Raw genomic sequence first — 15,857 nt, forward strand, 5'->3', positions numbered from 1 at the left:
GTCAGAAACAAGGAGCAGGGAGCAGCAGCAGTCTATTTACTTGGCTGGTGGGGCCAGCATCACTGCCAGCAAAGTAAAAGAGAATTCAGGAGGGGGCCCAAGCCCACATTTTGGGAGTCAGTTGTTAAAGTAGCCATGGGGAGGCCTACTTTAACAACCGGCTCCCAAAATTCTTAAAAACTTAACAAACGGCTCTCATGAGCGCGTGAGAGCCTGCTCCAGCACACCACTGATTATATTATAGTTTCATGACAATCTGATGTCCTTAGAGTAACACTTATTTTCAGCAATTTTTGTCTATTTGGTTCTCTACATTTGTTTTGGGTAATTGATAGGTGGAAATGAAGTGAGAGAAAAAGTCTTGAATGAAAGGCTGTAAACATCATCTTGATGGACTATTAAATAAAGAAATGGGGGTTTTGTGTTGCTTTTAAAGACCTCTTTATTCTACATTAGGTAACACTGTAGTGTGATCCATGCTTCTGAAGGTTCCACATACACCAGTCTGTACATCCCTGCTCACAGTTACTAAACACTACTCTCGATGATAAGGAACGGCCAAAACAGGTTGGAAGAGTCAATATTCATTCTGCAAGTGGGTTACTGAAAAAAATGTCTGGTTTAGGCAACGGGGGCCATGCCAACTTGATTGTTTCCTCTGTCAAAAACTACAAAGTACTGTCTGATGAAGATATCACCCAAAATCCAGAGTTCCCCAGAGGAGGTAGGCAGGTCCATGTTCTGGAATCCGCTGGTACAAGCACCCTGGTTCTAGAAAGGGAAAGAGAAGGCAAAGAGCACTGAAAGGCAATATCTGGGCTTGTCTTGCCTAACTTGGGATTATAAGGTAAAAGTAAAACATTACTATAGCAAAAAACATGAGACAAAACTGATTAATGAGCTCACTAGCACTGTCCCCTCTCAGCTGAGTGGGGATCCTTCACCTACAGTCTTGCCAGTGGGTGGTGTTGTTTCACAATTATGTTTTCATTAGTGAGGGACAGGTAAGTTCTGAAGGATTCCAAGGAACGTACCTGACTCTAGTGATTGAAAACACAATTTTGAAGCACCGCCCCCTGCTGGCAGCAATGCAGTTGGAGGACTTCCACTCAGGTTAGAGGAAACAGTACTCACTAGTAAACAAAAATGCACATAAAACCTTGGACAGCTGAGAATAACTCTAGTTTAATTTCACAGTTATTTTCTGATTCAAAGACACACTGATTTCAGTACAAAAAAAATGACGATTCTCCTTCAGCAATACATGCTGGTTGCAACTTGAGAAACAATTTCTCTTTCAATACTGAATAGAAAGAGGGGATTTTCTTCTGGATAGATTTTCTTACCTGACGGACGTAAGCGCTGGCCGGCACGGGGTACTGGATACCATTGATGGAGAAGATGATATCAGGCATGCTGCTGATGGCATTACAGTTGATCACATACTGGTAGGATGAAAAAAAGACAGTGAGTTTCACTAGCATCATATTTTCTACAGTGAATGATCACTTTAACAATATCACAAGATGATGGGAGTGAAGACAGTGACAGAATACATATCGGTACCCAGGTATTGAGGGGAGCGGATCCCATAGTAAGGGAATCTGGAGAAGCGGAGCCCTTACGGGGAGATGAGACATCCCTCTCCCCTCCTTCAATGTCGCTGATTCCTCCATGCCCAGCATTAGCAGCTTCACTAGAGGGAACCCGGAACGCCATCGGAAGTGTGACGGAGGTGGAACCCCACAGGGGACTAGCGTCGCTACAGAAGTCGCTGAGGTCTGAGGCCCAAGAATCGCTTGGAGCTTCAGAGAAAATTCCAGCGGTTAATCTAGAAAGGATTTGGCTGATGTTAATCAAAATGGACTCAACCTTGCAGAAATCTTCAGGTGAAGTAAATGCTCTTTATATTAAATTTGAAGATTTAAAAAATACAGTGGACTCAGTTAAAGAGGAATTAGCCATGCGAGTTACACAGCTGCAAAAAGATTTTGAACAGTTTCAAGAATTCAAAGCTGCTGTAGCTAAAGATAATTTGGCTATTCGTAGAAAAATTGAGCAGATAGAGAATTTCAACAGACATTTGAATCTGCACCTTCTGAATTTTCCCAAGCTCCCTGGGACTACTCCACTGGAACTATTCGGAAGATACTTAACAGAAAATTTAAAGATACCACTGGAAGCTATACCTCCAATAAATAAGATTTTCTATTTACCTAGTAGCCCCAGGGGGGAAGAAGGAGAAATAAGGGGTGCAGAAAATGTGAACTTTGATGTGAATAATATATCTGCCATATGGAAAATGTAACAGAGAGGGCTACACTCTTAGTTTCCTTTATTTTCGAACAGGATCTTAATTCTGTCCTGAGACTTTATTTTAAGAACACCAATTCTCATTTTGGAGGTGGGAAAATATCGATATACCCTGACGTAACAAAGTTGACCCAGCAGAAAAGGAAAGCCTTTTTGGCAATGAAGTGGGGGGGTCCTTTTTTCTCGCCTACCCTTGTAAATGTATCATTCGGTTGGGTCAGACGAAATATGTTTTCTTTTCTCCTGATCAACTGAAATCCTTTCTAGATTTAAAACAACTAAAATAACGTCTGTTTGACTTGTGTTGGAGGATAATGCATGTAGCCTTAATTAAGTTATAATTATTTTTCTTTGTAATCTTGTCTAATTCATTAATGCCCTCACTCAGTGTGTGGTCTAAGAAAGCGGAATAATTGTGGTTTAAAAGTGAACTAATATTCTTTGATTTTTTTTTCTTTTGCACTTATCTTCATTTCACTTTTCTTGTATCTTAATATTACCTTGCTGTATTTCAGTTGACAAGTGTACTCTTGTTAAAAGAACTTAAAATTAATAAATATATAACAAAAAAAAAAGAATACATATCGGTAATATTTTATACTTGCCCAGGACATCATTTACAACAGTTGTAATGCCAGTAATAGGGGTAAAAGAGACAATGGGTTGTGTGTATAACAATTCTCATTCCTGACCATTCCTGATTCACTTAAGTGGAGCTTAGTAATGTTACTGGGTAGGAATTTAGGATAGCTGGAGAGAGAGAGGGAGAGGGAGAGAGAGAGAGAGAGAGCGAGAGAGAGAGAGAGAGAGAGAGAGAGAGAGAGAGAGAGGTTTAAGGTTTATTGTATCTGATAGATCATCTTTCCTATCATTATCAGCAGAGTGGTTTACAATAATTACAATATTAATTTAATTTAAATACCCCAAGAGGAAACAAGACAATTAATCAGACATAGAAACAATAGGGTTTCTAATACAAACACTCCCCCTACATTCCTTAATGCAGAAGGTAAGGTCCAACAACACAGCAAAAAATTATGCTCCCCACAGTCAGAGCACCAAGTCATTAAAAAAAATCCCTTCAAAAACAATCAATAAACGCACAAGAAAATAACCAAGCTTTTAAAGCTTCTTTAAGTTGTTGGTAATCAGCCTCAATATAAAGATTTGGAGGTGATCTATTCCATAATAATGGGGTCATATAAGTAAAAGTAGACACTTGAGCAAGCTTCACTGCAAATGACCAAAGGAGAAGGCAAACGTAGTGAACTAGATATAGTAAAGACAAACTGGACTCCTCATAAAATACAGACAGTGGGTAGTACAAAGTTCAAAAGGAAAACTTTATTTCTGTACAGGCTTGTTTCTCACAGGTTCTGCACTAGAGAGTTGCACGGGGACAGAAATCTTACCCATCCCCGCCTGTTCCTGCAAAAATTTAACCCATCCCTACTCATCCTCATCCGTCCCTGCAAGAATTTAGCTCATCCTCACCCATCCCCATAAGAATTTAATGGTACCTAAAAGAAAATTCCGGTCTGCTCCCTCAGTATCTCTCTGGATTTTGCCACAGCACTGTAGGCAAGGAAGGAATGGAAGTTGAAATTTGGAACACTCTGGTGTGCACATGTAAGATTTGTCTCTGTTTTACTGGCACTGTGTGCTGAGAGGTCGCCATGTGCATGCGCCGGTAGGTCAGGTGACATCTGATGCTCATGACTGTGTCAGAGCTGAGGTCTGCGCATCAGGAGCAAAGAGGATTAATTGTAACATAGTGACAACAACGGTCCATTCAGTCTACCCAATAGTCACACTCATTATCAATTCATGATTAAATCAACGAGTGTGATATTATATACTTGATTATGGTCTGTCTTTGGTGTTCCTGGGACATAGATCATAGAAGTCTATCCTGCCTTATGTTCCAACTGCTGGAGTTGCTGTTGAAGCCCACTACAGTCTATTTGTCTTCTCGTTTGTGGGACACAGACCATAAAAGTCTGTCCAGCCCTGTCCTCATGTTCCAGCCACTGAAGTTAATGTCTAAGCCCTTTCCAGCCCATCCTAAACCAGATTGCCATGTATGAGACACAGACCATACAAGTCTGCCCGGTATTGGCCCTAGTTCATCACAGCCAAAGTCACCATCTAAGCATCACTTGACACATCCACACATATGCAGCCATTTAAGGTTAGGTTTTTTTTTAATAACTTCCATTTTCTAATTAGAGATCCTCTGTCTTCATCCCACGCCTTTTTGAATTCCATCATCATTTGTGTCTCTACCACCTCCTTAATGGAAGACTTTCCACATTTGTGCTGTTAAAGCAAGGAGGAGGAGGAGGAGGAGGAGGAGACACATTCAAAAAACTTGGTACTCGGAAGATGAGAGGCTGGCACAGGTGCAGCTTCCACTTCCATGGGAATCCTGCAGAACTGCTTCCATCCCCGCGGGAACCCGGCAGGAACTGCCTCCGTCCCAGTGGGAACCCTGCAGAACTGCTTCCGTCCCCACGGGAACCCCACAGAGCTGCTTCCATCCCCGCTGGAATCCCGCAGATTCTGCAGGATTCCCGTGAACCCCATTCCCATGCAGCTCTCTAAACTGCACCCTCAATAAAGTCTCTCAAATACAATCCTTATACTCTGTTCCACACTTCACTATACACTGTTTTCCCTCATGAATCAGTGCCCCGGTAGCTTGTTTCAGACACAGCTCTCACAGATTAAACAGTCACTTCTCAGAGTCTCTTAACTTAGGCTCCTATGAACTCCTCCTACTTTACTGGAACCTCTTCTTCACAAAAACTCAGTAACAATGTCCACTTAAGGACACTCCACTTCCCCAGGCCTTCTTCAGGTACTACAGCAAACAGTTCACACTGGAAGGATTGTTGATCTCAGTAACTTCCCTTCCAGAGGCCTCTTGCTTCGGGACCTCCCTCCTGGAAATCTCTATACTCGGGACCTCACTGGTTCTACGCTCTCTGAGGGCATTTAACCTTTCTTCCCTCTGATTTCTGCCCTTCTGACTCAGGACCTGTTTTGGCAGTTTAGCGCCACCTGCTTTCAGGCAGCTAAACTGCACCCTCAGAGGGTCTTTTACTAAGGCGCACTCACGTTTTTGGCGCACACTAAAGTTTAGAGATGCCAGTGCATTCCTATGGGTGTCTCTAACATTTAGAGCGCCCACAATTTTAGCGTGCGCTAAAAACGTGAGCACGCCTTAGTAAAAGATGCCCTCAGTGATAAATTGCTCATCGCCATACCATCCACTTCCTCACAAAGACATAATGGAGGGTAATTCTGGAAAAGAGCACCTGTTTTTAGACAGGTGGAGCATGGACAGGCCTCCTACTTACCACACATAGCTTACAGAATATTATACGTTACATGGGACCCTGCCACATTTACGCGTCTGCAATTCCACCAGGTCTACAGGGTAACTGCAGGTGTGATACAAGGTTATGCTAGTTCTGAAGTAGAATCTGAACACCCGTTCTAGAAAAGGCTCTCACTGCACGTCCTCAGGGCGCATAAATGGCGGGGCCCAGTTGTAAAATTGTCCCCATGATGTCATTTATTAAATTACCTCACACATAAAGCTGTGTGTTTGGTGTAGGCATGTTTTGGGACAGAGTTTGAGTGGAGCATGGACAGAGTCATAATACTCGTTTGTACTATACGAACTATGTGAGTTCCCTGGGTATAACATTTACACCTGCTCCCGAGCAGCTGTAAATATATATGGGGTCCACTTTGCCTGTGATTGCAGCTGGATTGGTGCCAGTAATTTTATGAAGACACAGGGCTAACGTACAATAGGAGCCTGTGGTGCTCATTTTCAAAACAACTTAAAAATGGCAGATAGACATTTTTTTAATGGGAAAACGCCCATGTCGTGAATTTCAAAACTCAGATTTAAGATGGTTTTCTCCGCAGTTTGTCTAAATCACAAGGGGGCATTTTGGGGGCATATCTTGGGCGGGATTTGGGCAGGCCAAGAATTTGGACATTTTCCCAGGATAATGGAACAAGATAAAAATGTCTAGAGCAAAAACTGGGACATTTTTATCTGGACCTGTGTCAATCACAACTAATTCACAAAGAAGTACCCTAACTGAACAATTAACTACTGAAGGGATTAAGGCATTACCCCCTCCTTAGTCCCCCACTGGTCAGTGACCCCCTCCCACCCTCCAAAGTTGTGACAGTGACAGTACATACCAGGATCTGTGACAGCTTCAGATATGATGGCCATTCCTATTAGAGTAGCAAGCTGGTCCCTGGAGTAGGCTAGTAGTCAGTGCAGTGGACTGTAGAGTCCAGGTCCGTATATCCCATTCTAACCAGTATACTTATGGTGGAAACTGTGAGCCTTCCAAGACCCACAAAATACCAACCTACCTATAGATAGGAGACACCTGCTGACCTGAAGGCTTTTCTAGTGGTGTACAGTTAGGTACAGAAGGTTTTTCTGGTGTTCCTGAAGGGCTCACAATACAAAAAGAGTGTTAAGGTAGGATTTGTACCTGGCTTCCTTTATGTAATGTCCACCACACTGACCGCTAGGCTGCCTCTCTGCTCTGCTGGGTTGTCTGTATGGCCAGTTTAATAGGAATGGTGCCACACAGCCATCCCTATGATTTGTTTTTGGGTGTTTTTCTCTAGGACTTTTTTTTTTTAATGAAACCTAAAGAAACATGTACTGAGCACAAAAATGTCTGGAACACAGCGAGTTTTGAAACAACAAAATAGACATTTTCCATTTTGAAAATCGCTATGTTCAGGATGAGAATTTCAGACGATTTCAGTAAAATGTCTACAACTGGATTTGGACGTCATATTGAAAATGCCTCTCTATGTGCCCTTATAAATTATGCTCCCGAAAAAACTCCAATAGCATTCAAACACCCACACAGAAATTCACACCTGCCCCCGAAAGTATCAGTTTGAGCGTGAACTCTACACGTGTGCAGTGGCGTACCAAGGGCGGGGCAGTGGGGGCGGTCCACCCCAGGTGCACGCCACTGGAGGGGTGTAGAGAGCAGCCGCGCGCCTGTCGGCTCTGCTGGTTCCCTGCTCCCTCTGCCCCGGAACAGTCCTGTTCCGGGGCAGAGGGAGCAGGGAGCCAGCGGAGCTGAGAGCTGCGCAGCTGCTCCCAGCAGCCAAGAATGCACCCGGGGGGGGGGGGGGGGGGTTGATGTGCTAGGGGGGGTGTCATTGCACCGGGGGGAGGGGGGGTGTCGGGCTGCACCGGGGGAGGGGGTGCGCGCATCGGTGATCCGCCCTGGGTGGCAGCCGACCTAGGATCATCACTGCACGCATCCCATGTGTTTTATAAAATATACATGTATAGTTTATTTTGTAAAAGCAGCTAGGTACATATGCTGCGTTAACAGTTTGAATGAAAGGAACTAATTCAGTTAGGGATCCTTTTACAGAGCGGCGATAAGCTCAAAGCGGGCTTACAGCTCATTCTTCAAGGACTACCGCTGGCTCAATGTGGCTGCCAGCAGTAGTCCCGACCCGAGCACGCGCCATTTCCAGGGGAAAAAGAAACCCCCCAGAAATGACTTGTGCAGCGATAACCTGGTGGTAATCGGGCATTGCCACTCGTTTCACGGTTACCACTGGGTTAGCGCAGGAGCACTTATTGTTACCTCAACGGGTGGCAGTAAGGGCTCCCTGCCGCATGGCCAGGCGGTAAGAGTTATCTCACCGCGTGGCCATTTGTTTTGGGGGGGGGGGGGCTTTTAGAATGGCACTGAAAAGAACACTCATCTTAATGTAGATTCAAGACGCCATTATGCAGCCCTGCTTTCTCACAGCACCGCATTATCACAGGCACAGAAGCAAGACAGTGTGAGAAAGCAGGGCTGCATAATGGCGTCTTGAATCTACATTAAGATGTGTGTTCTTTTGAGCGCCATTGTAAAAGATTTATTCTAAAGAATATTTATAATAAACATAATGACATTGCCTTGGACATTTATTTTTTGGAGGTTTTTTCTGACCAATGATTACTTTTTCAACTGGTTGCTGTAAAGAACATTGATTTCCTAAATTCTACAGCCTCAGTTTGATGAGGTCTTTCCCTCCTATTTTCATATTTTATATTGATAAAAAATACACATAAAAAATAAAAAATATATTTCTGTGTAAGACTTTTCAAAAATTTATTTCAGATTTACATATGCTGTATTATCCACTATGCACTGATCTGCCATTCCTCTCTGGCTGCCTGTCTAAGGATATTTTTATAACTGAGCACATGTGTGAATAATACATACATACTTTTCTCTGTGCGGGCACCGGCAAAATTTCAAAACAAATGTATGCGCATGCTCCTGCTTTGAAAATTATTCCAGGAAATTTAAGTGCATGTTGGCATTCTGATCTTCAGTTTACACAAAAGTTCTGGCTTACCTTATCACATTCATGCATGTTCTATAAAGTATCTGATTTTCTAATTGATTTACATAATTGTTCATTTTCTTTAGCTTTTACAAAGTTTGCACATGAATGGTAACCCTTTCCTGATCCCACTATACATGCATAGGGGCCCTTTTACTAAGCTGTTTGGATGCGTGAAATCGGCGCGCGCTGGGCCATTTTTTACCATGGTGGATAAAAAGGCCTTTTTAAAATGGGGCAGTAAATGGCCATGCATCAATATTAAAAGTAGCGTAAGGCTATTTACTGTCTGAGCCCTTAATGCACCTATTTACTTGGCGGTAAGGGCTCACACACTACTTGTGCAGTAATCAGGCATCATGGGGCAATGTGACCGTGCTGCTGATTACCGCCGAGAACGCCCATGGTAGAAAATAGAAAATGATTTCTCTACCTCAGGAAATGGTACATGCCAATTTCAGAACTACCATCAGGCACCCACACTACCCCAGCAGTAGGGTCGATTTGGCACGCGCTACCCACGTGGTAGCCCTACTGCAGCTTAATAAAAGGGCCCCAAAGAGAGGGTAGATTTATAAAAGCCGATTTCTACACATAAACAACTAGGTTTAGTTAATGGCGCTCAAAATTCGGCACTGAAAAAAATCAGCACTGAACAGTATTCTATAAAGGGCTCTTCAGAATGGGCACCCTTTGTAGAACAGCACCTAGCGCCAGGATCTGCACTCAACTTTGGGCGCGAGGATTTATAGCAACTGAAATCAGGTATAAATCCCGGTGCATAAGTTAGGCACAGATCCCAGGTTCTCTATCATATTGTGTGCATCTTTAATGAATGCCCATGACCTACCCATGCCCTTCCCATGGCCGTGCCCCCTTTGAGTTGCACGCTAAAAGACTGGCATACAGATCTTTACAGAATAGCACATAGGAAGATGCGCACGCAAATCCAAATTGCTGATAATTAGTGCTAATAATTGATTGCTAGCACACAGCTATTGTTGCTAATAGGCTCATTAGCCAATTTAGTTGCACATGCATCTTGGGATTGCACACAATTTTGCACGTGGAAATGTACGCGCTTTTTAAAAATGATCCTTCCTTGAGATAATTTCCTAAATTTATGTTGGTTGTTGCAAAGTCTTGTGGGTACTTTTACTTTGAAAATTGCCCAAGGGAAAAAAAATCCCACAGAGATTTATTGCTTTCTGGACAGATAATTTTCCACACAAATCAATGCACATAGTTTGAAAATGTAAAACTTATATATGTTGTTACCTCCCCTAACCTAACCCCACCACCTATGTGCCCACCTATTCTACCCACAGGTAAAAGTGTGGGCTTGTTGATCTCCACGTCACAATTTTTTGATAGCCTGTTTACTAGAGTAAATAGACATTTCCTTTCCACTCTAACCATACTAGTCCAGAATGCATAGGTTATACTTGTCAGCCACCAGATGGAGACAGTGACCAAAGAGTTATAAAAGGCACCATGCAATCACAGATAGTGATGGGAATTCCGTGCAGCTAGAACTGATCATCCAGTTGAGCTTGTACAGATGGAGCAGAATTAGGATTTTCAAACCGTGGGGTATATGTGGAGGAGTCCAGGTCCCTCCCTGATATCCCAGATGGATTCTATCAGGGTTGAGTAGTCTCCATGCTTCACTTAAGTGTTTATTTTCAATTTATGAAGAAAGACTCCTGAGGATCCCCCTTACAGGACTGCTAAAGAATTATTATTGAAGGAGGGAAATCTTGTCTGACTTGCCTTTCTGTCCTCCTCCCTCCTTCCCCCATTGGTAAGTGTGTCGGGAGTGGCACATTCTAAACAAATATTTTTGAGCAATTTTTTCTGGTACCATAAGAAGCACTGGATTGTAATTTTTCAATCTTTCAGTCCCGATACAGAGTATGGGGTGAACTGTAAAACATACTGAGAATAGGTATGAGTACTGGCAATAGGTTCTGTGAGTGTCTTTCACGGTACCGAGTCAAAATAGTCCTGTCAAAACAGCCCCAAGAAAATGGCCTTTACACCAAATTCCCCCAACAAAATATCTTCTAACATAATAGCCCTCCACAAAAAGGCTCGCCTATAAATCGCTCGTGAGAAATCAGCCACCAACAATACCTCTCGCCTTGACTACTGCAACCTACTCCTCACTGGCCTTCCACTTTGCCATCTATCCCCTCTTCAGTCCGTTCAAAACTCTGCTGCACGTCTTATCTTCCGCCTGAACCGGTACACTCATATCACCCCTCTCTCAAATCACTTCACTGGCTTCCGATCAGGTACCGCATACAGTTTAAACTTCTCCTTTTAACCTACAAATGCACTCAATCTACAGCCCCTCCCTACCTCTCTACCCTCATCTCCCCTTACATTCCTACCCGTAACCTCCGTTCTCAAGACAAATCCCTCCTTTCAGTACCCTTCTCCACCACCGCCAACTCCAGGCTCCACCCTTTCTTCCTCGCCTCACCCCATGCCTGGAATAAACTCCCTGAGCCCATACGCCAGGCCCCCTCCATGCCCATCTTCAAAGCCTTGCTCAAAGCCCACCTCTTCAATGTCGCCTTCGGCACCTAACCACCATACCTCTATGCAGGAAATCTACACTGCCCCTATTTGACATTTCTCCCATTAGATTGTAAGCTCCTTGGAGCAGGGACTGTCTTTTTATTAATCTGTACAGCGCTGCGTAACCCTAGTAGCGCTCTAGAAATGTTAAAGTAGAAAAGTAGTAGTAGTAGTACTATGTGAAAGAACTATGTCACTCAATTTTGTGACTATTCACAGCAGGCTACAAAAAAATTTCAAGACATAGATTCTGGTTTATCTGATTGCTTTAAGCATCTGGGAGGTTTAGAGTAGAAAGTGAATACACTGCAGGCTACATCCTCCACAGGCATTAAAGATAGTGTTATTTTATACAGTAAATGTGAGTCCTTATAGAATATGTATAAAGCCAAGAATCTGAGAGTACTTAATTTTCCTGTGAGTTATCTGTTGTCTCTTAAAATTTTGTTTCATAAATATACGAAGGAGGTCTTCTCTCTCTATGTAGCTGATTCATTTAAGATATCCAATTTATATTATATACCCTAGAAAAGATTATTTAAAAAAAGAAAAATAAGCACTTGATGTGTTGGAATCTATTTCAGATTTTGGCGTTACTAAGTTTCTTGAGACTTCACAAGATGAGTTCCCACATCATGCTACTCTATTGGTTACATTTATATGTGAATCAGATAAAATTGAAGTTTTCCATGCTTAAAATAAAGATGCCTTTAAATGTGGCTGCTATCTGTCTTTGCACTCCTGTGCCAAATTGTACAGGTTAGATATGCAAGCTAAGCAAGAAGTGGCTTTTGGAGCAGGAGTTTTGGTGGCTGGAGTGTCTTCGTCCCACCTGAAGTAAGTATTATAGTTATATCTCATGCATTCTGGACTGGTCTGGTTAGGACAAAAACAAGAAAAAATTTGATCTGACCTGCTAATTTTCTTTCCATCAGTCCAACCAGACCTGTCCAGAGGCCTGCTCTATAGTCTAAAAACTGTTATCCTTATTTGTGGCTCTATTTTAGGTTTTGGTCTAATGAAGACTGTGCAGACAAGCCAGAATCTCCTTGGGCTGTCCTGGAGAAGCACAACTAAGTTTTGGAGCCCTGTATTTTTTTCTCCACATATTTCCAAAAACGGTATTTAATTTTGTTGATCCATATGTGCTTTTTTACAAGAATACTGCTGAGCCGTGGCTGCACAGTGCCTTTAATGGCGCAGAGCTAGCAGTTCATTGGCCTGTCTCCATCTGTTGCCTGATGAGCATAACCTATGTGTTCTGGATTGGTCTGGTTAGACACAGAAATAAAATTAGCAGGCAAAAACCAAATTTTTCCTTAACTTGGTAAAGGACTTTTGAAAATTGCCATCCCTACAAGAACCATCTTAATGTCTACCTGGCCGTTAGAGTCCTCGCTGGCTCCAATGTAGTACTGGATGTTAGCAATAGGGGTGGGTGGACCAACAAGCAGAGATGTTCCAGTATCCACAATAGCCTGACAGCTGCTACTGCAGGCAATGACCTGCCCATTCATGCTGATGCTGAGTGAGAGAGAAAGTAATTAAACACAGTGGCTCACCCAAAGCTAGAATGCAGTCATAGACCAAAGATATCAACTTTCATGCAACACTGTTCCTGAAATCAGATCCCCTCCCTCAGGAGTCAAGACAGGATTCTAGAACAAAGCTCATCAGGGTCTTCAGGAAGAGTGATGTGAACCTAGAACAAGATTAATTAGGACCTGAATTCTAAGGTTCACATCTCCAAGATTACAGAATGCACCTTGTTCACACACACAATCACTTTTATTTGATATTTTCTTATTTGTATTGCATTTGGTGACATGTTTCTGTGGCTTGTGGTCCTGTTAAAAAGTCAACTCTTTTATTAAAACCAACTTTTAATACAACTATATTGAAAAGGGCTTTGAATTTTGAAACTCCTTGGCAATGAACATCAGAGTTATATTGAATTATGAGAGTTTTAAGTGTTCTGTGAAAACATGGTTATTTCGGAATATTTTATGTATTTATTGTTATAGAGATTTAATGATTGAGTACATGTTTTTTTTATTATTATTGTTTTTAGAGGGAGGCATGCCTGTCTGAATTTTGAAAATGTTTGGAAAATTGATTGTGTTGCTATCCGCCTTAAACTACTTTTAGTTAATCAGAATATAAGTGCTCAAATTAAATTAAATGACATTCAACTTTTCTGTGCAGTTGGGTTAATTGATTAGCTTTTAGGGATAATTTTAAAAAGTAATTTTCATGAATTTGTGGCCACATATGTAAATACATTCCTCTTATAAAATACCAACTAGTGTAAAAGTGCATGTCCTGACATGATAGCGTATACCCCAAAATTCTATAAGTGGCGCTTAAAATTGTGCATGCAAATATAGCCGTGCACTCAATTTGTGCGTGTAATTTAATTGAATAACAAGCTAAGTAGCACCAATAATTGGGTGATAATAATCAATTATCAGCACTAATTGGCCTTAATTGAAATTTATGCATGCATTTTTAGTTGTACGGATCCAAAAAGGGGGTGTGGCATGGAAGAGTCATGGGCAGATCAAGGACATTCCTAGAATGTACTGTTATAGAATAAGGGGGCTCCATGCATAATTTATCCCCCTTTTACAAAACCATGCTAGCAGCTGCAAGTGCAGTAATGTTGACACAGTCCATTCAAAGTGAATGGGCTCTGTCAGCATTGCCATGCGGCTTTGTAAAAGTGGGAGTTAGATGTGAGGATTTACACCAGGGTTTACTTGGTGTAAATCCTTGCATCTAAGGTTAAGCACTAACCCTCTATTTCTATAAAAGTTGCCAAAAACCGTGCATGCAAATTCAGGTGCGTGCACAATTTAATTGAATAATGAGCTAACTAGTGCCAAAAATTGGCTTTTTTACAAGCAATTATTGGTGCTAATTGAAATCAATTAATATGTATGCACGTAAATATAGGTGTGTGATCCACACTTAACTTTTATGCATGTCCCGGAAAAGGGGGCATGGAAATGGAAGGGTCATCAGAATTTCAGGGCGGAGCGTGGGCATGAATTCCAGTTATGCACGCAATTATACAATAAGGGGGGTTCCATGCTTAAATTTAGGTGGGGGCATTTGCACCATGGTTTTGCTGGTGTAAATGGATGTATGTGACTAAATTTATACACGACCCCTGCACTTAAGCTCTATTCTATAAACCGCGTCTAACTTTAGGCGCGGCTTATAGAACAGTGCTTAAGCAGTTTTTTTTGTGCGCCAATTTTTAAGGCACAATATAGAACTCAACCCTACGTGTATTCTAGAAACAACACCTAACTTTCAGCGCCAATTATAGAATAGCGCTTGCGTGTTATTTTTTCAGGGTTGATTTTTCAGTGCTATTTATAGAATTTGGTCCATATTGAACAGTGGATATGTGCATGCACGAAGTTTGGAAGAGCATGGGTAGAATTTGCAAATATATACATATATGATAAAATATGCTAATCTACATGAGAACATAATTAATCTAGATCAGGGGTGTCCAATCTCGGCCCTCACCAGGTTGGGTTTTCAGGATTTCCCCAATGAATATGCAAGAGATCTATTTGCATACAATGGAGGCACTTCATGCAAATAGATCTCGTGCATATTCATTGGGGAAATCCTGAAAATCTGACTGGATTGTGGCCCTTGAGCACCAAGATTTGACAACCCTGATCTAGACACAGATCTGTACATCAGCTTGAGAGTGGTAGAAAAGTGTCCATGCCTGCAAGTAGGCGCAGTTTCTGCTGCTTATGCTAGTATTTTTTCAAGGCACGTGGGGTTGGATCATTGGCATACCTAACTTGCTTGCCACCCGGGGTTTTCAGTGGTGCAAATGGCGACACTTAAATTTACACATGACCTCTCCGCCAGGGAGTGGGAGGGGGGGTCGAGAGGGTCATCGGCAGGGGGGTCCAGGGCCAAATTTACGGGGGCCCAGGCCCCCTGGCTCCACATAGCTACGCCACTGCTCTCCGCTAAGCGTTATTCTATAAACTACATTGAACTTTAGGTATGGCTTATAAGAGTATCACTTAAGCAGGGTCTTTTTGAGTCGATTTTTTGGGGCACCATTTATAGGATTCACCCCCCCTTACTGTCTAATGATCTGATTTGTGGCATAAATTAGAACTTAACAGAATTAATCAGAACCTTTTTAGATCCAAAATTGTTTAAGTAAAAGTTAGAACTTTCTCCAGCCCACCTCTTCCTGTTCTGCATTAGGTGGCGTCAACAGTCCATACCATCTTCACATGCTCCGTTTACTGCTGTTAACTAGGAGGCATGAAGAGCGAGTTTCTCACAAAACTTTACATTTTTACTACGTTTCATGTGGAAGATTTAGTTTCCAGTCTATTTTTATTAATCAGCAAACTGCCTTGTTCTAATTCTTTCTTAAGCTCAGAACAAGTTTACGTTTAAGGTCACAGCGGTTTGCAAACAATAAAATCATTATAGAAAGGAACACCAACATTCAAAAGAGCAGGTATTAGTCAGACATCTCCAGCCGGCAA

At 42.1% G+C, this 15,857-nt stretch overlaps 1 protein-coding gene across 1 annotated transcript in view; it reads right to left on the reverse strand.

Annotated features, from left to right (window-relative positions):
- Positions 1 to 215: 215 nt before the first annotated feature.
- The window catches only part of LOC115482512 (pepsin A-like), a 29,185-nt gene continuing 13,543 nt past the window's right edge, over positions 216 to 15,857 (reverse strand). Inside the window, exons 7-9 of the mRNA XM_030222364.1 lie at positions 12,696 to 12,840; positions 1,347 to 1,445; positions 216 to 771 (exon numbers count right to left, since the gene is read on the reverse strand). Of these exons, the coding sequence (XP_030078224.1) occupies positions 622 to 771; positions 1,347 to 1,445; positions 12,696 to 12,840 (394 nt within the window). The 3' untranslated portion in view covers positions 216 to 621. The remainder of the gene's footprint in view (positions 772 to 1,346; positions 1,446 to 12,695; positions 12,841 to 15,857) is intronic.

The sequence above is a fragment of the Microcaecilia unicolor genome, chromosome 1 (genome assembly GCF_901765095.1).
Source record: "Microcaecilia unicolor chromosome 1, aMicUni1.1, whole genome shotgun sequence".
NCBI classification, from domain to species: Eukaryota; Metazoa; Chordata; class Amphibia; order Gymnophiona; family Siphonopidae; genus Microcaecilia; species Microcaecilia unicolor.